General features: G+C 44.3%; 1 protein-coding gene across 1 annotated transcript in view; it reads right to left on the bottom strand.

Moving 5' to 3' along the window:
• Nucleotides 1-2,771: 2,771 nt before the first annotated feature.
• ST14 (ST14 transmembrane serine protease matriptase) overlaps nucleotides 2,772-20,843 on the bottom strand; it is a 49,188-nt gene continuing 31,116 nt past the window's right edge. Inside the window, exons 2-19 of the mRNA XM_040432083.1 lie at nucleotides 20,516-20,675; nucleotides 20,299-20,426; nucleotides 20,116-20,186; nucleotides 15,850-15,998; nucleotides 14,937-14,972; nucleotides 14,506-14,746; nucleotides 14,253-14,392; nucleotides 14,063-14,160; nucleotides 13,857-13,966; nucleotides 13,408-13,538; nucleotides 12,296-12,400; nucleotides 12,018-12,128; nucleotides 11,822-11,935; nucleotides 9,897-10,025; nucleotides 4,963-5,149; nucleotides 4,606-4,883; nucleotides 4,145-4,281; nucleotides 2,772-3,741 (exon numbers count right to left, since the gene is read on the bottom strand). Coding sequence (XP_040288017.1) covers nucleotides 3,580-3,741; nucleotides 4,145-4,281; nucleotides 4,606-4,883; nucleotides 4,963-5,149; nucleotides 9,897-10,025; nucleotides 11,822-11,935; nucleotides 12,018-12,128; nucleotides 12,296-12,400; nucleotides 13,408-13,538; nucleotides 13,857-13,966; nucleotides 14,063-14,160; nucleotides 14,253-14,392; nucleotides 14,506-14,746; nucleotides 14,937-14,972; nucleotides 15,850-15,998; nucleotides 20,116-20,186; nucleotides 20,299-20,426; nucleotides 20,516-20,675 — 2,487 coding nt within the window. The 3' untranslated portion in view covers nucleotides 2,772-3,579. The remainder of the gene's footprint in view (nucleotides 3,742-4,144; nucleotides 4,282-4,605; nucleotides 4,884-4,962; nucleotides 5,150-9,896; nucleotides 10,026-11,821; nucleotides 11,936-12,017; nucleotides 12,129-12,295; nucleotides 12,401-13,407; nucleotides 13,539-13,856; nucleotides 13,967-14,062; nucleotides 14,161-14,252; nucleotides 14,393-14,505; nucleotides 14,747-14,936; nucleotides 14,973-15,849; nucleotides 15,999-20,115; nucleotides 20,187-20,298; nucleotides 20,427-20,515; nucleotides 20,676-20,843) is intronic.

The raw sequence follows: 20,843 nt of genomic DNA, 5'->3' as shown, positions 1-20,843 counted from the left end.
GAGCATGCTGGGAGCAGGGAACTAATAGGTGTATAGGTGTATACCAGCTGGTTCGATTGGTATATAAAATTCACCACAAATAAAAACTACAAATCTATATCTTACCAACACTATATATTGGTTGATCATAACTGTTCCCCACCGTTGGAAAAGTGGTGCAAATTAACGCTCAGTTAATGCACACGATTGGTACATATATATGAAATAAGTGCTGAATGGGACAAGCTCCCTGAGTTGCTATCAGCAGACAAGAGTCTAATAAATCTGATATCTCACTGTACCCTGATAATTTTTATAATTTAGAGTTTCCTTATTGTGTGTAGATTTTAAATGGATTAAATAAAGGTATATTTTTATCACTAGTTAGAGACCCCTAAAGGGATTTTTTGCTCTAACAGGCTGCACACCATATGGAACAGAGCACATTCTAGCTCCTCTTCAGTGGCGTACAGGCAGAACCAAGTGAAGATTCTTGTAATAATCTTTTTATTGATTATACATTTATGTGTAATACGATGATTTATCGCAAAGAAAAGAAAATTAAATCAGAATTTAAAAAATGCAAAAGCAAAGCAATCATGAGTTTACATCAGCTTTATACAAATCTGTGTCTATACAGTTACTTCACTGATGGGCATATGTTGTTCATATAAAAACAAATGAAATTTCCAGTCATTAATAAGTATAAATGTAAATTTGATCCTTGAATGTGTTAGATGATATACACACATGTTTCATTAAAGGATAACATTATTTGAACAGAAAGAACATAAAATAACAGAAAGGCAGGTTTCTTCCACAGGTTTTAGGGCACATAGAAGGTACTGATTCTAATGTTCTTTTACCATACACCTGAAGTTTTACACGCTATGAACTCCGGGATTGCTGGCGGTGCTCCCAACGGAAAGCCTCCCTGTTCCATATCGTATGGTCCTGCCCAATTATAAAGTCGTACTGGACACAAGTTACACGATTCATACAAATTCATATTGGATATCTATATCCGTAGGGATTAGGGGTCGGGGTGCCAGGCTGCTCCTCCACATGCTAACTGCAGCTAAATGTTTGATTGCACTTCACTGGAAAAGCTCTACACCTCCTACAGGTTCCGAACTATAAATCAGATACAAGATATAAGATCCCTGGAATATTCGGTGGCACTTCAGCGGTGGATGACGACTAATTTCCTAAAATGTTGGCAACCTTGGGACACTCACAAGAATATGATACCTTTATAGATGCGGAGACGTTCATTTTCTTTTGTACCTTTATTGTTCTTACTATACAAGGTTTAAATGCTTGGTTCTTATGTGACGGACCGTTGCAATATTATTATACTGTTTGTAATTTTATATTTCCTAAAAAAAAATTCTATAAAAAATAAAAATGGGAAAAAATCCTTTTCTGACAGAAGTGTCCTTTTAATGAAGCTCAATCATTGTGTAATGAGACGTTCTGCTGCATTTTCATAGACTATGTCTCTGTATCGACTTATCCTGTCTCACTCTGTAAAGTATAACAGTGTTACTTTAAGGGAGTCTTTCACCGAATATGACCATTACAGACCACTCAGATCAGGTTCTCCATTACTTTACCCAGATTACTATCGTACCTTTCATATTGCCGTCCATCGCTGATTTGCTCCAAAAAACACTTTTATACCATATGGTAATTAGGTTCTGAAGGTGCCCAGGGGCGGCATTCATGCGGCCGGTGCCCAGGCCCCTGGGTGCTTTGCTTACCAAACCCCTCCTCTTTCACCCCTCTGGCCCGCCCTTGTTTAATCTAAATACCTCCACCTCTCCGTCTGAAATCTGGTGCCTCCGCCGGCTGCATCGGGTTGCGCAGGCTGGGGCATGCGTATTGAAAGTCCCTGTTCCTCTGCCCATAATGGGCAGCGCACGCACCTGGAATGTGTGGACGCGGGATTTCAGACAGAGAAGAGGAGGTAATCAGATTAAACAAGGGCGGGCCGGAGGGGTTTGGTAAGCAAAGCGCCCAGGGGCCTGGGCACCGGCCGCATGAACGCCGCCCCTGGGCATCTTCAGAACCCAATTACCATATGGTATAAAAATGTTTTTTGGAGCAAATCGGCGATGGACGGCAATATGAAAAGGTACCATAGTAATCTGGGTAAAGTAATGGAGAACCTGATCTGAGTGGTCTGTAATGGTCATATTTGGTGAAAGGCTCCCTTTAACTACCTTGTGTCATTTGTTATAGTAGTCACATTTTATACTGGAGGTGTGCTGCTGCTTTTGGTTTAGCTTTGCTGCTTACATTTTATTCCAGTCTCCTAGTGACGTGCAGATTAATCTTTGGACTACAAATTTTTTAAGCTGTATTCCAAAAATATGATTAAAAAAAGTAAATGCATCCATAACCACACCCGTGGCCAGCACAAATCACAAAATAGTATGTATGCTATGCAGGCTACAACCCTCTTCTTGCCTGCAATACCCCTGTCGCAGGTGGTCACAATGATGTCACTTTGCAACCATATGTACGGTTCCACTGGCTCATGTAGTGAGGCCTATGAGATGAACTGTGGAGAAGGGAGCCACAGGATCCTGTCCCCTGCTGCAGTTTTCAACTGTATCACCATCCTAGGCGGCAATATAGTTAAATTCAGGAAGGCACCTGCAGCTGCCAGCTGAGTACATAGTTGACTGGCGAGTCCAGATTGTTATATAGCTGTCTGGCAGCCATGAGGGGGGCTTGGGTGGCCCTCTGGTAATCTTCCCAGTCCACCACTGATCCCAGTACTGCACAGACACAACTTTAATAATAATGTTTATTTATAAACATAAAAACTGTTGCAGAAAATTCATAATTGGAGTAAGATTTGTAACCATGAAAAACAACGCATATGATTAACCGCGTCTTCTCTGGATCAATGATTGTTTGCTACTAAAATGAACATTTAAAGTTGGAGATTTTTACAAAAAGTTATAAAAGACACAAAACTAACAGAACTAGATGAGCATCAAAACAGAGACAAAATAAAAAATAAAATAAAAAGTCACTAAAACATGTCTGACATAATAGATAAAATCCCAGAGGCGAAGAATTTAATAGACACAGTCTGCGCTTACACACCAGTGGCTGATGCACACTAGCCGCCATGGCCACTCTAATAGGGGTATAAGCTTTCCCGATGTGTGACCGTCATCATGGAGCTGAGGTTTCATGTTGATGCCTCCAATATGAAAAATTCCTTTTCAGTTATAAAAATTGAGCTGTCTGTTGGCTCCAGATCATGACCTTCCCATCAGGTATCCAACCAAGTTTAATGGTGCCAGGAGAGGCCGCCATTTTGGAGTATTTGTGGCACAATGTTCCCCGACACCACCGCGTTAAGATTCCTCCATCCTTGTCACTGCCCAGTACAAGTGTCCGACCTCAGTCCAGTGCGGCAGAGCAGAAGAGCAGGATAACAAATGGCTCCAGGTTCCCAGCCCCTCCCCCTGCACTGTCACAACTGGTCACAGTTTCATCCAAACTTCATGAAATAGTCCAAAAATATATTTATATAACCTTAAAAACAAGTTTGTGACCCTCTCCAGTCCACTGTGGCCGTTACAGACCTGCATTCTGTTTGATCCAGTCCCTCATAGCTGTCACTTTTGTGTAGACTCCTGGCTTGTTCCTGCGAGCGCAGCCTTCTCCCCAGCTGACAATACCAGCCAGGTAGACCTTCCCATTAGACTCCACACTGGACAGAGGACCCCCAGAATCACCCTAGAAGAATCAGCAAACACCCGAGTAAGCAACACAACAATGGGGGGAGCAGCAATCTCTAGTGACTACACAACACATGCATTCACCAATCCCAGATAACAACTCAGGTTGTCACAGCACCTGCAGCCAGAATCTGGGGGTTTGTAACAATGTACCAGTTTAAGTATCTAAAAGTCTCTTTCTGTGCCGATTGCTCCAGTTTTCTACAATCATTGTCTAGGCTGGATACAATTGTAACAAATCCTCAGCTGTATTAGAACAGAAGATATACTTGTGCTGTTCTTAAACTCCATAATGACAGGTTTATACCAGACTGCTCTTACACAGTATTTGGGGGTAGATTCACACAGCAATCTCCCATTCCCCGGTAATGTACCAGTTTAGGAACATAAACTGGACTCACCTGACAAGCGTCGATGCCGCCGCTGACGTATCCAGCACAGACCATGCGGGCTGTGAGCTGGTCTTCCAGAAGCTTGTTGCATTCAGTCTGATTGATGACCCGGATTTCTGCCTTCTGTAGGATTTGGGCTCCAGATCCTGCAGGATAATCAACAGATGAATACTACAAACACCAATCTATTCAGTTGTACGGGACATGTGGCTGCTAGAGAAAGCAGAACATCGCATGGTACAAATGAAACTGGGTACCCAGTATAGATTATGCTGCATATAAGGGCTGGAGCAGGACATGTTGACTCCTGCTGCCCTACAGTTATGGAGCGCCCCCTGTAGGCCAGTCATCAAATGTGAGATTTTTCTAGGAGATCGATGCAGCACTGTGAGGTGTCTAAAATGTAGTCCCTACACCTCTTGCATAAAAACACACATTCGCAGATACAAACGTTTTCCATGAATCCTCACCTCCTTCACTTAGAGCCCCCCAGCCTGTCACCCATATGGATTTGCCCACTGGGAAGACATGGCTGCTTTCGGGGATACAGATGGGCTGGATGAATTCTGTGTAGCTGATAGGACTTTCTAGTTCCAGATAAGCGATGTCGTTGTCGTACGTGAAATCATTAAACCCTTTGTGGGCCACAATCTTTTTTATTTTGCGCTGGACAACATCAGAGCTTGTGGTTCGTGTGGCCTGATTATGCACCCCCATATATGCTGTCCATGTGCTAGGATCAGAATACCTAGAAGATAACACAAGGATCAATCCATGTTCTAATGCTTCTGGAAATGATGGTATTCAACAAGGGGAAAGTCCTGTACCGTACTCCCGGGGCATCCTGGAAGCAGTGGGCAGCCGACAGCAGAATGGTTGGAGAGACCACCGAGGCTCCGCAAGTGTGCCCATCCTTCTTTGTGTGCAGACTGACTTGCCAGGGCCACTCGCCAATGTCAGCATTCACACCACCCACAATCCGGGTCTTTCTACTATAAGGACGGTTCCCGCAATCTGAAAGAAAAAGGAAAGTAAATGAGAGTCGGGCTCTGTTCACACCTTGCCGTTTTCCCTTCTGTCAGAGGTATACATGAGTATTTCCCACACAGACCACTCTACAGGAATATGTTGCCCTATGCAAAAAAATAAGATACAAAAAAGGTATCATATCCCAGAAAAAAGACACTTTTCACATACAGAGGGCGTATAGAGACCTACACATATGCTTGGGAAATGTGCTGGTACCTTTCCTTGCACATACACTGAACATGAAGTCTGAACAGAGCCTTGTATACATGGATCAGACACATGATACTATAGACATACCTGTTCTAAACATAACATACATGCACAGTGTCGGACTGGGGTACCTAGGGCCCACCAGTGTAACTGATTCTGGGGGCCCACCTTAGAGCTCCTGCACACAAACTTATTTTTTTTTTCCAGTGTCCGTACCACTTCAATGGGGCCGCAAAAAGCGGAAATTACTCCATGTGCATTCCGTGTCTGTATGTCCGCATGGCCGTTACGCAAAATGATAGAACATGTCCTATTATTGTCTACATTACAGACAAGGATAGGACTGTTCTATTAGAGGCCGGCTGTTCTGTTCCGCATAATGTGGAATGCACACACCCGGTATCCATGTTTTGCAGATCCGCAATTTGCGGACTGCAAAACATCCAACAATCGTGTTCATGAGCCCTTACAGTGATAACAGAAATAGTAAAGATGAAGTATGATGGCAGACATTCACAGCAAAATGCACAAACATACATGTGGCAGAATTTAGGCTACTTACACACTTGCAGTAGCAGGGTCCGGCAGGATGTTCCAGCGGGGAACAGCCTTGCCGCATCCGTGCTAACGCTAGCCCACCGTGCTGCTGGAAGTCCTCTGTAGTTTTTGTCCAGCCGCCTCTCGGCATATGTTTGTCGTGCTGCGGCCGGACCTCCGGCCCGCCCCCATTATATTGAATGGGGCCGGAGAGGACCTCAGGCGGCACGGTGGGCTAGCGCAAGCACGGATCTGGCAGGCTGTTCCCCCCCACTGGAATAGTCTGCCGGACCCTGTTCCCGCAAGTGTGAAAGTAGCCTTACACATATATGGATATCCTGCACGCAAGTCAGAAACCAGACACATGCAGGTCCTATCACACATAGGAAACATGCATTGCATGCACCAAGACATTTTTTGGCTAAACCTATTAAGTGTAGCACACTTAAAGGGGCTGCCTCACTTCAACAAATAGCATTTATTATGTAGAGAAAGTTAATACAAGGCACTTAATAATGTATTGTGATTCTCCATATTGGCTCTTTTCCATCACATTATACACTGCTCGTATCCATGGTTTTGACCACTCTGCAATCCAGCAGCAGTGGCCGTGCTTGCACACTATAGGAAAAGGTGTTGGCCTATGCGCACTTCCAGCCTTTCCCTATAGTGTGTAAGCATGGCGGTCGTAACCACGGATACGTGCTGTGTATAATGTGATGGAAAGGAGGCAACATTGATAACAATATATTATTAAGTGCCTTGTATTAACTTTCTCTACATGATAAATGCCATTTACTGAAGTGAGACAACCCCTTTATGCATAAATGTCTGGCATAAAATTTATCAAATCGTAACCTCCTCAGATTGCAAAGAATATTTAAAAGGGTTGTCCTACCATAATGACCTATTGCCAAGGTTCACAAGGGTCTTAAAGGAGCTGTCTCACTTCAGTAAGTGGCATTTATCATGTAGAGAAAGTGAATACGAGCAACTTACTAATATACTGTTATTATCCATATTGCTTCCTTTGCTGGCTGGATTCATTTTTCCATCACATTATACACTGCTCGTTTCCATGGTTACAGACCACCCTGAAATCCAGCAGTGGTGGTCATGCTTGCACACTATAGGCAAAAGAGTCAGCCTCTCTGGCGGTCGGGACCATGGGAGCTCACATAAGCTAGTGCTTTATCCTATAGTGTGCAAGCACGATCACCACTGATGGATTGCAGAGTGGTCGTAACCATGGTAACGAGCGGTGTATAATGTGATGGAAAAATGTATCCAGCCAGCAAAGGAAGCAATATGGATAATAACAATATATTAGTAAGTGGCTTGTATAAACTTTCTCTACATGATAAATCCGACTTACTGACATGAGACAACCACTTTAAGACCACATTCCCTTGATCATGGGGGTCCCAGCAGTCAGACCCCCCACCAGACACTTATCACCTGTTGTGTCATAGCTGTTTCACATTCCCTATCCTTAAAAGTTTTCTTTGGGTGTAAAAAATAAAAAATGTAATAAAAATTTAAAATCTGGCCCAAAATATGTGTCAACTGAAATAGAAATGCTCGCCTGTTAAAGGACCTGTGTCCACTTTTCTAGTTATGCTCTATCCACAGGATCGGGGATAACTAAGTGATCCGTGGGGGTCTGACCGCTGGAGCCCCCACTGATCCCCCTTCTTGACTGAGTGGCAGGTCGAGCATATGCCCTGCCTCTCCATCCATTCTCTATGGCGTCGCCAGAGATGGTGGAGTACCGCGCTGGCTAATTCCAGTGGTCCCAAAGAGAATGAATGGAGCAGCAGGGCGTATGTGTAGCCTGTCACAACATAAAAAGGGGGAACAGGACCCGTTCCTGGGATCAGTGGGGGTCGCAGAGTTGGACCCCACTATTCATATAGTTATGCCCTATGGTGTAGAGAAGATAACTTGAAAAATTGCACAACCCCTTTAAATCCTCCACCACTAGTATCTCTTTACACTGCAGCAGTGATGCCTGTAAATACGGAATATCATCACTGACGCCATGTAAATCATACGTGTCAATACTGCACTGTGCAGAATCACAATCTTTAACAAAGCCCAAACAAAGGTGCTAGAGGAGCAACGTGAGCAAAGGGCACAAACGGAGGGTCATAACTGAAGCAGCGACATTAGGGTCACCTGAGGCAGGGTAATAGTGGGGTTCTTGGAGCAGGGGTAACTGGAGAAGAGGCAATATTAGTGGTGCATTTAGAGTGGGGGCATCTGGAGCTGGGGCACTTATGAGGGTGCACCTAAAGCAGAGGCATTAGGTGGAACCTAGGGCAGAGTCCCCCCCAATGCCATTCTAAACGCTGCAGAGAGCAGCACACATTCATAGATCTGTGTCTGCTATAAACAAATCCCCTATTTCCCCCTTACAGTCTCCTACAGCTCACTACTGTCACCGCAGAGGAGTCCTTCTCTCCAGCAGCCACAGTTTCCTGAAAGCAGGGAGGGCAGGAGGAGGCAGACACCTTCTCTCCTCCTTCACAGCCAACAGCCCCAGAAGTCTAGAAGATGCGGGGCCTCCTGTACAATGTACCCCAGTTGGAGGCTGCATCACTGTGCGATACTGCCACCTAGTGGTTACAATAATTATTTCTCCTGAAAAAGGAGAAATAATTACTCCTAAATCTTCTCGGGCGCAGGAGACTGGGGGCCCACCGAGAAATCCCCGCCTCCCCGGTGGGCCAGTCCGAGCCTATACATCTGTACATGCACACAGACTACAGAGATCATACTATAGATCTGCATACTATAATGTATATAGACTGTCCAGAGCTGCACACTAAACCCATATTACACCATATTCTAGATCTGTCCACTATCATATGCACACAAAAATAAATATATACATACATATATACACACACACACACACACATATATACATACATATATACACACACACACACACAGTACAGACCAAAAGTTTGGACACACCTTCTCATTCAAAGAGTTTTCTTTATTTTCATGACTATGAAGGCATCAAAACTATGAATTAACACATGTGGAATTATATACATAACAAACAAGTGTGAAACAACTGAAAATATGTCATATTCTAGGTTCTTCAAAGTAGCCACATTTTGCTTTGATTACTGCTTTGCACACTCTTGGCATTCTCTTGATGATCTTCAAGAGGTAGTCCCCTGTAGTTCACTTCAGACGTGTTCCCTGTCAGGTTTGATAAGTGGGATTTCTTGCCTTATAAATGGGGTTGGGACCATCAGTTGCATGGAGAAGTCAGGTGGATACACAGCTGATAGTCCTACTGAATAGACTGTTAGAATTTGTATTATGGCAAGAAAAAAGCAGCTAACAGTCTATTCAGTAGGACTATCAGCTGTGTATCCACCTGACTTCTTCATGCAACCGATGGTCCCAACCCCATTTATAAGGCAAGAAATCCCACTTATTAAACCTGACAGGGAACACCTCTGAAGTGAACTACAGGGGACTACCTCTTGAAGCTCATCAAGAGAATGCCAAGAGTGTGCAAAGCAGTAATCAAAGCAAAAGGTGGCTACTTTGAAGAATCTAGAATATGACATATTATAAGTTGTTTCACACTTGTTTGTTATGTATATAATTCCACATGTGTTAATTCATAGTTTTGATGCCTTCAGTGTGAATCTACAATTTTCATAGTCATGAAAATAAAGAAAAGGTGTGTCCAAACTTGGTCTGTACTGTAAATATATATATATATACATACACACATATATATATACACACACACACACACCTGACCTGATAAGACCGACCCTATAATATGTATAACATGTGTGTATGTAGAGCTGTATGACTAATACCATTTCTTTTTATGGAGCCTCTACATTAAGTTTCGCGTAGCTGCCTCTTGTTTTGCACGTTGTGTGGCTTACACCAGCTCCTCACACGCAGTAAAGAATCCCCAACTCTTGGGGTGGATACGGGGACTTACTGCAGGACATTGGCTTCTCATCTGAGCCATCAGCGCAGTCCTTCACGCCATCACACTCCGGGTTCAGCTTGGTCATGCATTCTCCACTGTCACATTTGAAGGTGTTCACTGTGCAAGTGGTCGTCACAGCTGCAAAAACAAACCAACAAGCAATGTCATTTTTTATATGCCGATAAACCGATCCGTTTTGTGCCAGTCTTTCCGCTCCAATGCACCAAGAATCCAGAACATTGCCACGGACATCGTAAGACAATTTCCATCTCAGTAGCATCAATAATCACAACATCGATGCATTAGAAGGACTGTGCGGGCTAAGAATGAACACAGTGTCTGTCTTGTCCATAGCGGTGCCTGAAATTTCATCTTATTCATGTATATAACAGGCATGTGGACAGGACCAGTGATGTCTCTGGTAGAATACCCTCCCTTCTTAAGCCTCATTCACACATCAGTGTTTGGTCAGTGATTTCCACCTGTGATTGTGAGCCAAAACAAGGGGTGTAGGCTAATCAGAGATGAGGTGTAATGGAAATATCTGCACCTGTTCTGTGTTTAGAACCGCACCTGGTTTTTGGCTCACAATCACTGATGGAAATCACTGACCAAAATACTGACGTGTGAATGAGGCATAATACTGTGTGCCCCCGTGGTTTGTGCTGGAATAGTCAAACACAATCGCAGCACACATGGGGTTATAGTGGTATTTCCATTCTCAGGGTGCACACATTCTCCAATAAATGTTAAAGGGAGTCTTTCACCTAATCGGAGCGTTTTAGACCGCTCAGATCAGGTTATAGACTCTTTGACCCTCATTATAATTGTACCTTTCTCTTCTGTGTCCCTCGTCCAGATCATGAAAATAACACTTTTTAAACGTATGCAAATTATCTTCTGAAGGTGCCCAGGGGCGGCGTTACTGGGCGATGTGCCTAGAAAAACACACCTCCAGCCGGCGAACGTCACGAGCGGCACCAGAGGACGGCGGGCTGGGAACTGGCCCGCACCTGCGCACTGTTCTGCCCATTATTGGCAGAGGAACAGCTTTTCATATTGCGCATGCACCGGCCAACTAAAGACAGCCGGCCGGCGCATGCGGAATATGAAAGGCTGTTCCTCTGCCCATAATGGGCAGAGCAGTGCGCAAGTGCGGGCCAGTTCCCAGCCCGCCATCCTCTGGTCTCGCTCGTGACGTTCGCCGGCTGGAGGTGTGTTTTTCTGGGCACATCGCCCAGTAACGCCGCCCCTGGGCACCTTCAGAAGATAATTTGCATAAGTTTAAAAAGTGTTATTTTTATGATCTGGACGAGGGACACAGAAGAGAAAGGTACGATTGTAATGAGGATCAAAGAGTCTATAACCTGATCTGAGCGGTCTAAAACGCTCAGATTAGGTGAAAGACTCCCTTTAATGGAGAGCACTGTGCTCTCCATCCTTACTGCACAGCCACCTCATCAGTAAGGGTACTTTCACACTAGCAGCAAGGAACTCCGGCAGGTTGTTTCGGCAGGTGAACAGCCTGTCTGATCGGTGCTGCCGCTAGTGCAAGCGTGCGCCCGGACTAAAGCTCCGGCCCCAGTGACTATAATAGGGGCGGGCCGGAGTTCCGGTGGCTGCACGGCAAACATGCCGAGAGGCAGCCGTAATAAAACTACGACATGTTGTAGTTTCATTCCGGCCGCCTCTCGGCTTGCCCCCATTATAGTCAATAGGGCCAGAGCCCTAGTCCGGGGGCATGCGTGCACTAGCAGCAGCACGGATCAGACAGGCTTTTCACCCGCCGGAACAGCCTGCCGAAGTTCCTTGTCGCTAGTGTGAAAGTACCAGTTTTCAGTTTTCGCCTCAGGCAGTAGAAAGGCTATGTGCACCCCTGCATACTCACACATATCATTTGTACATTTATAGTTTATTTGCCGTCTGTCACTCACCCTCTCCACAGTCGGACTCGTCGGTGCCATCCCCACAGTTATCAGTTTTGTCACATTTCTGCTCCTGTGGTATACATTTGCCATTTCTACATTTTAGATACTTGTCTGGACATTCTGAAAGAGACACAGAACAGTTATCACCAGATGATCATGTGACAGCCGCGACCATATCCACCACAGAATAGTAGAGACTTACTACAGTCCAGTTCATCAGTGCCGTCTCCGCAGTCATTCACGCCGTCACACAGGAAAAACCGGGGTTTGCACAGCTGGCTGGTCTTGCAGCGGAACTGCAGGGCTGTGCAGGCTGTAGGGAGGAGAAGACAATGGAGACTTTGTGAGGTGGTAATCTCTGAACATAACTGCGACTATAGGGCAGACCCTGCACACAGGGCATCTACAGGCAAGAAGCTAAGGCCATCATTCCCCTCCAGCATAGTGTAAGACACATGGCTGCAGCACTATTATACTCACTGCATGAATTTTCATCGCTTGAATCTCCACAGTCATTCCATCCATCACACTTCCGATCCAAGTCTATACAGCGGCCGCTCTTACAGACGAATTGGTCGGGACAGGCTGCAGAAAACAGAAATCAGTCGGTGATGATGGATAGGAGAAACCAGCAACACTTGGAAGCCTACCAACACAGTGGGCCACATTTACTGTTGTAGCTGCACCTGAATTCTATGATTATTTGCGACACAATCTGACACATTTTTGGTGCAATTTGGCTTTTCCAATTTTAGACATATTTTTAAAATTATCCAAAAGGAATAATTCATTACACCACATTCACAGGAAAGAGTTGTTACTTTACAGGAGAGGGCTATGGTTTAAGATGCGCCATTTTGCGACAGAATTTTAAGCTAAACAACATGTGGTCTAATGTTAGACAGAAGTGCCTAAAAGGGCAAGAAAGTTATGATCCACTGTCATACATCTGGTGAATATTTAGACTGTCTAGTCATACAGTCAGGGGCGCAACTACCATCGAGGCAGACCATGTGACTGCTATGGGGCCCAGGGCAAGAGGGGGCCCTGGCCCAGCTAGGATCATCCCCTCTTCTACTGGAGGTGAAAACTTGGTCAGGACTCTACCCTCTAAACTCTAAAGGAACAACTTTTAGGAAGTGAAGCAGTGGAAAAATGGCTCACGGGTGTTTGAAAAGGGTTTAGGCAGAAACCCTGTCCTGTGTGGGGGGCCTGTTTTGATCCTTGCTATAAGACCCTTATTTCTCTATGTACGCCACTGCTTACAGTGCCTATATTTTAGACAAGACCGGTAAATCCCAAGCTGCAATATGCATCATATTTGATATATGTCCATAGGGACGAACGATTCCCATGTTACAGCGGGATATGGTGTGGACGTCATGATGTAGGTGTGACAACTGGAACATGCAAACACATCCTGAGTGATAGAATGGAAAAATGACTGAAGAAGTGAAGATCCCAATGCAGGGAAACCCCAGCAGAGGTGATCATGAGGGCTGGAGTCAAACAACAGCATGCATATCAACCATATACCATGACCAGAGTCTACATCTACAGATGCTGGAGTAAGTTTAAACACCCGTACTCACGATTATCAGGCTCGTAGGTTAAGTAGTTTGCCAAGAAGCCGGTGTCCGTGAACGACTGGTCAGAACGGAACTTCACAATCATTCTGCTGCTGTTGTTGGAAACGACAAATGGAGATCGTTCCCCACAGTATCTAGGAGAAGTGGAGGACAGGGATGATGGTGAGGACTAGGCAGAGCAATCCCCTGGTGGCCTGACAACCCTGAAATTATTATAACATTAATTTCGCTTTACCATTATATTATACCAGCTAAAGCTCTTGAGGTTCAGGGAGTGTAAGGGAGCGCAGCTGACAGGTTGTCACCTTCAACGCACAAACCATAGTTTCATCCAGTAGAACAAAATAACAGGCTGCTGTCCCCTACAGCAGACTTTGTGCATTAGAAAGATCTCATGTGAACAAGGCTCAGCATGAAGAACCAGTTGGTGTAAAATGCACTTTTAGCCTTACTTTTGATTATTGATCTCCACGTAGTCCTTGGGACACGATGTGATGGGGACTGAGGGCTCCAAGAGGTAGAACATGAGGAATCTAATCTTCACATGCTGGTTTGCAGGAACCTGCAGAAGGGAAAAAAAAATACATGAAAGTAGAAGGAGATGGGTAATGGGTCTGGATAAGGGGCATCTTTATGATTTATCACCCGGCACACATACCTGGATGTCCCATATACATTCCCTGTTGGGAGGGTAATGAGCTGGGTAGAAGGGCGTACTGAACTCACCACTGGCATCTTTTAAGACTCCCCCGCACACTGGAAGAAAAGGCACAGCTTGTCTATTACTTCTGCTAAGATTTGATATACATAAAATAACCGGCTGATAGACATGGCAGAACAGATCTTACATGTGGTCTTCTCTATCTGTTTAAATTCAGCCAGAAAGCCAGGATACCTCCCCACATTGTCTGTGACCAGAGTGACCAGCATGACATTCTGTGAGGAAATGAAGGTCAAGTTGTAGGACGGGGGGTAACTGCCACATAACCTGCAAAGACCAAGGGGTCAGAAATGAGAAGCTGCAGCACCCAAAACAAAGATGACCCTATAATCCTCATATAAAACCCTTCCGGGGCTAAGGTTCCTCCTTTACGCACTCACTTCACCATAATGCGCGGCTCCATGGCGGTCAGAGAGTCATACACAGTAATGTAGTCTCCTTTGTTTGCCTTGCAAGGCTCCATCTTGAAGGTTTTGAAGTGAAGCAGTAGCATGTGACCAGCATCTCCACGCAATGCCCATTGACACCTGGCATTAGGTCCATAAGGAAAGTTGGGAAATCCAGGGGTGGAAAACTGAGTCACAACTCCAGGGCTGGCGTGAAGTAAAAAAGTGCAGCGGTCTGTGGGTGAGGACACAAAACAAAATGGCGTGGTCATATTCAAAGCGCAAAAGAAGCAACTGTATGAGACACTGCACTGAACACGTTTTATTGATCACAATAATTTCTAAGAAAACATAACATCCAATAAATGTAATGACTGAGATACAACAATAAATACCAGCCTCAACGTAAGAAAAATGTCACTCACTGTCACGGAACATTCTCGCCATCTGCGGATCGGTCTCTGGAATAAAGGAGAGACAAGATTAGCTGCCATGTCATTTGACATCACGTGGCCTAGCATTCAGGAGAAAAGAATCTTCTAATTAAAATCAGCCCCTGGTGTTTACATGTGGCCATAGTGTGCACGTATTTGTATAGGTTGATGTCTGTATATATGTAGTGTACAAGTGTAGACGTATGCAGCGATATGTATAGACACCATATTAATGTCATTTGTGTGTAGATAGTGTGTACATAGTTCATACTTGTATTTAGAGATAACATGTCTTTATAGACTGTATTTGTGCACATGTATGTGGCAATAGTAAGCAAGTTTGTACAGATCTAGCTTGTGTGTACACCATTAGTAAATGTGTATAGTGTATGTGGGGCAATAATATGCAAATATGCATGTGTAGGCTGTATTCATGTAGTTAGGGGGTCATTTATCAAACTGGTGTAAAGTAGAACTGACTTAGTTGCCCATAGGAACCAATCAGATTCCACTTTTCATTGAGGACAGCTCCACTCGAAAATGAAAGGTGAAATCTGATTGGTTGCTATGGACAACTAAGCCAGTTCTACTTTACACCAGTTTGATAAATGACCCCTTTAATGTTTATCCTGTGTATAGAGATCATACGCATATATGTATGAAGAAAACGCACGCTTACAGTATATAGACTGTGTGCAACCATGTACGGCTCAAGTAGACACTGTAATAAGTCAGTTGTGTTCGCTTGTATATATATGGTGATGTGCATGGACACTATATACTGAGTGTATAGGGGGTATAGACTCGAGTGGAAGTTATTGTGAGTAGATGAGTCTCTGTATGAAGTTGCTATATATCATTGGAAATATGCTGAAGAGTAAAGAAATCCAACGTCACAACTTACGGTATGCCACAAACGCATCCACCGCCAGAGTCATACGCCGCGCAATGGCCGTCTTCACCTTTAGCTCACTCATGGCTTTGTCGAGGGCGTCCTCCTGATATGCTGGCACTTTAAACTCTGACACGTAATAACTAATGACGCTGCCCTCACTGTGGGACGAGAAGAGGCAGGAAGAGGGTTATTTGTATTGAGATGTTAATTTAATCCACTCTATAAGTCACCATCATCATCATCATCATCAGGTAACAACTTTCCTTGTTATTAACTCTTACAATAAGGAAAGTTTGGGTGAACATGCATCAGGGAAGTAAATGAAGTGCATGAGAGCATCCATGCAGGCAAACATGCTCTGCAGTTTATTGACGAATCCCACACATAAAAGCAATGTTTCAACCCACCCAGATGTATGTCCTGCTCGACAAAGACCACCGCATGGATCAAAATGTTGCACTTATGCATGGGATGTGCTAAAAATAAAATAAAAATATTTCTGCCTGCATGGACGCTGTTATATGCTTTACTTTTTGGTATCCATAATCTGAAATTGAGTTTTTTGAACAATGTAACTTTCTAAGTGTGCCATTAGCAATCAGTACTTGCTGATGTATGATGGTAGGTGTATTTTTCTAGTGACATTATTCTTCGTTCTTTTTTCACCTCTATTGGTTGGAGATGCATTGGCTTTACATGAGCAGCCAATACAAAAACTGGCATAAAAAAAAAGTCATAAACTGGCAGCCCAAGATGGCAGACACATGACTGTTGAGCTCCACAACTCCCACTCACTTCATCGCAGCTATCTATAGCTAATGAAAGCAGCTGTCCCCTGTTTTAGATCATTCCTCTCCCCGCACATCTGGGCACCCGCTGGATGGCCCATGGAGGTTGCAAACAGTCTCAGGCAGCCGCAAAAGAAGAGGGAAGAACTGTGCTGCAACTACCGACTTGCAGAATTCAGCAGCAGGTCTCGGGTACTCCAGATCCATTTACATCTACTGCCCTGGAGGGTCCGCATTCATCCTAACAAAGCCCACGGGACGCTAGGGTATCGGTGATTCACAGGCGACCATCTTTAGCCAGCACAGGGAGGGACCTTGAAGCAACTCCATTACTTATATATTCTATATAAGACTACTTTTACGATTACTAAATTTCTTGAGGGGTGACATCAGACACTGGGAGGCACCTTGATCCCCAAGATCAGAAGGTAGGGGCCACCATACAGAAAGCCAAACAAAACTCCAACATGGTGATTGACCTCAAGGGGCAACTTGAAGCCACCATAATGAAAACAGAAGATTTAGAAAATTATCCTGGGGTGGAGAACTTCAGAATTAGGGGACTTCCTGAAGATGGGACTGATGTTTTACAGGTGGTACAGGACATATGGAAATCGCTAGGGCTCTTGCTGCACCATGCAAAGAAAGACCCCCTAGTGACATAGTAGTGAAATATCCACTGCGAGCCAGAAGATCCAGAGGATATATTTCCAGGGACTATTCAAAGGAGCTGAGCTCTTAAACCCTTGTAGCAACACCTACTGCAGAAAGACATTTGCTATAGATGGGTCTTCCCGCTGCATCTGTAACACCCCAGAGTGGGGTTACTAAACGCTTTTACCCCGCTACAATCTGCTAAGGGCATCAACACGGTCATTTGATGTGATTTCCCTCATGTCATTCACCACTGTGCAGTTGAAACCATTGTAAATGTGATATTTCCTTTGTAGTGTTTCAGGTCTGCCAGCAGGTGGCGGCATCGTTGGTAGGATTAGTTTTAATGTTATGGCCATTCAGAATGGAACATTCCATTTCTGTTCTGCCCTCCTGCTTAAGGGAAGTGGAGTTTCGCACGCCCTGCAGCAAGGGAGGGAAAAAACCATTTAGATGTGGTGTGTTCCAGCTCTCCCTGCAAGGGGAAGGCTGTGCAAGTAGGAGCTCCAGGAAATAGGGATCCCAAACCAGGATCTTGTCTCGATTGAGACCAAAGATCTTCATTCCTAGTCTGAGCCCTTCAGCCTCAACTGGTGACCAGCAAGCAGCCACCTCCAGATCTTCAGGACGAACCATAACTGTGAGTAACATCCAGAGACCAGGAGAAGCCAAATTCCTCCTCAGCTAGTCAGTCCCATACACAGCAGAAGATAGACAGAGCAGAAGATATAGATTCCTGCCATATTCTCCAGGCACATGATAGGAGCAGAAGAGATATTGATCCCTGCCATACATTGCCAACACCTGCTGGGACCCAAGACTATTGCTGTAACTCATATGGATAAATGCTGCCTCCAGTAAAGAAAAGTTGAATTATATTCCAAGTCTGGATCTCATTCACTGCTACTTAAACCCTCAAATTACTCCTACTAGCAACACTCATTTATTGCAAGTGAGCCAGGATCCAGGAGTCCAGCCGTACCCAGGTAGGAGACACCGTTGACACTACACCTACTACTACACAGAGACATTATCCCACTCTGGCATTCCTAATCTGGTACGTGAGTTGCAACACCTTAAAGGGCCCTGAGACTGTACCCCGCGCACGCTACAATTGGCGTCACGAACAAAAACAATAGACTTCTATATCCATATCCGGACCCATTGCATAATTTTGGCGTTTGCCTAACCGTACTACGGTCCTGCTCATTGCACATCTGTGCTTCTCATACAATAACTGGCCATATGCCTACTTTTCAAGGAGAATTCATTCTCGATTCAGGTATAATTTTGGATAGTCCTTCTCCTAAGGCTGCCCCTGGCCTAAATGTTTCCCCCTTGTGGAAATTTTGCACCGAGAGGAAGACTGGCCCCTCACCTTGAGAGGACATTATATCTAGTTTATTCCTTTAAGCCGTTGGGGACTGGACCGCTATCACTTGCCTATAGTTTAACCTCTCCAGTTCTGAAGTGAACTGCGAAGTCTACAAACCTGGATTGCCTTCCAGTTGTAATTGAGCGTTTTGGTTCCCCCCTCCCTTCTGTCTTTTACGTTTTCCCATTCTGTGTTTTAGTCTCCCTTTTGTACCTTTGTGTGTTGCAACCCTAGGATGAGGTGGTTGCCTCTTTGTCCCTGTCCTGATCTCTTATATTTAGTGGGTTTTAGTATCTGTCTCTCTCTAACTCATGCATGCTATTTCTGGCTAGTACACCCCTCATTCTAATATTTTTGATGTGGTGTTCCTCTAGGACACACATTTTCTCTTACTTCTCCACCCTCATTTTTCACAGGTCCTTTCCTCCGTTATTTAGTTTCTTCAAGGGAAAAGAATAGGGGTGTGGGTATTTGGATCTCAAGTCATGTCTCCTTTTCTTCCTCAGAGATCCAATGTGACCCAGAGGCAGGTAGATTTTGGTTTCCGATATCCTAGATAATACTACTCTCCACGTTTCTCAAAAGGAGGTGTGGCAAGGGTGGGGAAGGGCTTGGTCAGCCACAGCAACAAATTTATCTTCATTTATACCAGTTTTCTGGCGTAAATGAAGCCAGAAATCTACAGCAGCTCTCAGCAGTCAGTTTTCTGGTTAGGCATGAGGACTGCAAGAAGATCCACCTAATTTATGACGAGGAGTGCGGCTCGTCATAAATTAGGTGCGTCCTCTGACAGTGCACGGGATATCAAGACTGGCCTAGACTTCATACTGATTGTTGAGAGGACAGTATGCATAAAGTCATATACACTCTTTGTTCTTTAATGAAAATCTTGAGAGTAAAAAGTAGCCAACCCCCAGTTTGTAACTTTTTGAACGCCACTGTGCACGAATGTAGATGCACATGGCATTTCTATGCCACCCTCGTCGCTGGGGTGTGGTGGAGCCGGGCCATCAGTCCCAGCAAATTATCATAATTTATGCCAGTTTGCTTGCATAAATGACCACTGAAATCTACTCTAGCTAGCCTGGAGTAGATTTCAATCTAGGAGCAAGGACCGTCAAAAGATTTGTTCAATTTGTGATGAGGTCTGCACATCGTCGTACATAAAGCACATCCTCCAGCATGACAGGAAATATCAAAGAGGCATAAAACGCCAGGCTGGCATAAATCACCCCAACTCAGTTTGTATCAGGGCACAATTGACTTCTATTCATAGTACATACTTCCACCATATCAGGGGAACAGCAATGGGGGCAGTATCTGTCCCATGGTATGTAAACTTGGGCTGGATTGTGAAGAATTAACTCCATGTTTTATTTTACTGCTGTTATACAGACATCTTATGGTTGATTTTCTTTAAACTCCCCTCTGGATATTAACACTTTGGCTGGAACTTACCTGAATGCTGTGACGTTGCAGCTGAGCACGAATGGCCCAATGGCAGGATCACTGAGATAGGCATTCAGCAGCTGCAAAAGAGGAAGAAAATTGTGAATTCTACATGTAAATTATCCTCTCGCTTCCACAGACCGATCATTGTCTTAAAGAATAAAAATCCAGTATTGAGATTAATCCACTCACCACTTCATTCACTTTTGAGGATAGATCTGCAAATTCTGGAGATGCTGGGTTCTCATATGCATCAACAAAAGGGATATTAGTTACCGTTAAATAACCAGTAAACATTTTGTGTACTGGTCTGTTCCGGTCTGGAAATAAAAAAGACAATTAAAGAACTGATGCCTGTGTCGATCCCACGCCTCCATCCTCAAACCATAAGATGCCCAGGTTCACTTACATGCAAAGTGCCAGACTAAGAGGCCGATTGCGAGAGAAATGAGTGCAAAGGCGACAATTATGCCAACTATCAATAGTTTCTTTTTTAGCGTCATTTTCTCCATTTTTTTCGTGTTTGTGGCAGGAAGAAACTCAACCATTTCCTCAATTCCATTGAAGCTCTAGAAGAAAAGGAACATCATTTGCTTTTACTAAACTTATACAGAGGATCTGCAAATAAATATTAACATTACATCCTGGATCAACCCATCTCTAAATTTGCTTCCACAGGAAAAGGTGCATGGTTCAGCCCCAAGATGTGCCCATCACTATTATACAAAATAAATATC

The sequence above is a fragment of the Bufo bufo genome, chromosome 1 (assembly GCF_905171765.1).
Source record: "Bufo bufo chromosome 1, aBufBuf1.1, whole genome shotgun sequence".
Lineage (NCBI taxonomy): Eukaryota > Metazoa > Chordata > Amphibia > Anura > Bufonidae > Bufo > Bufo bufo.
Note: the sequence above shows the minus strand (reverse complement) of the source record. Positions and strands in the feature narration are given on the sequence as shown.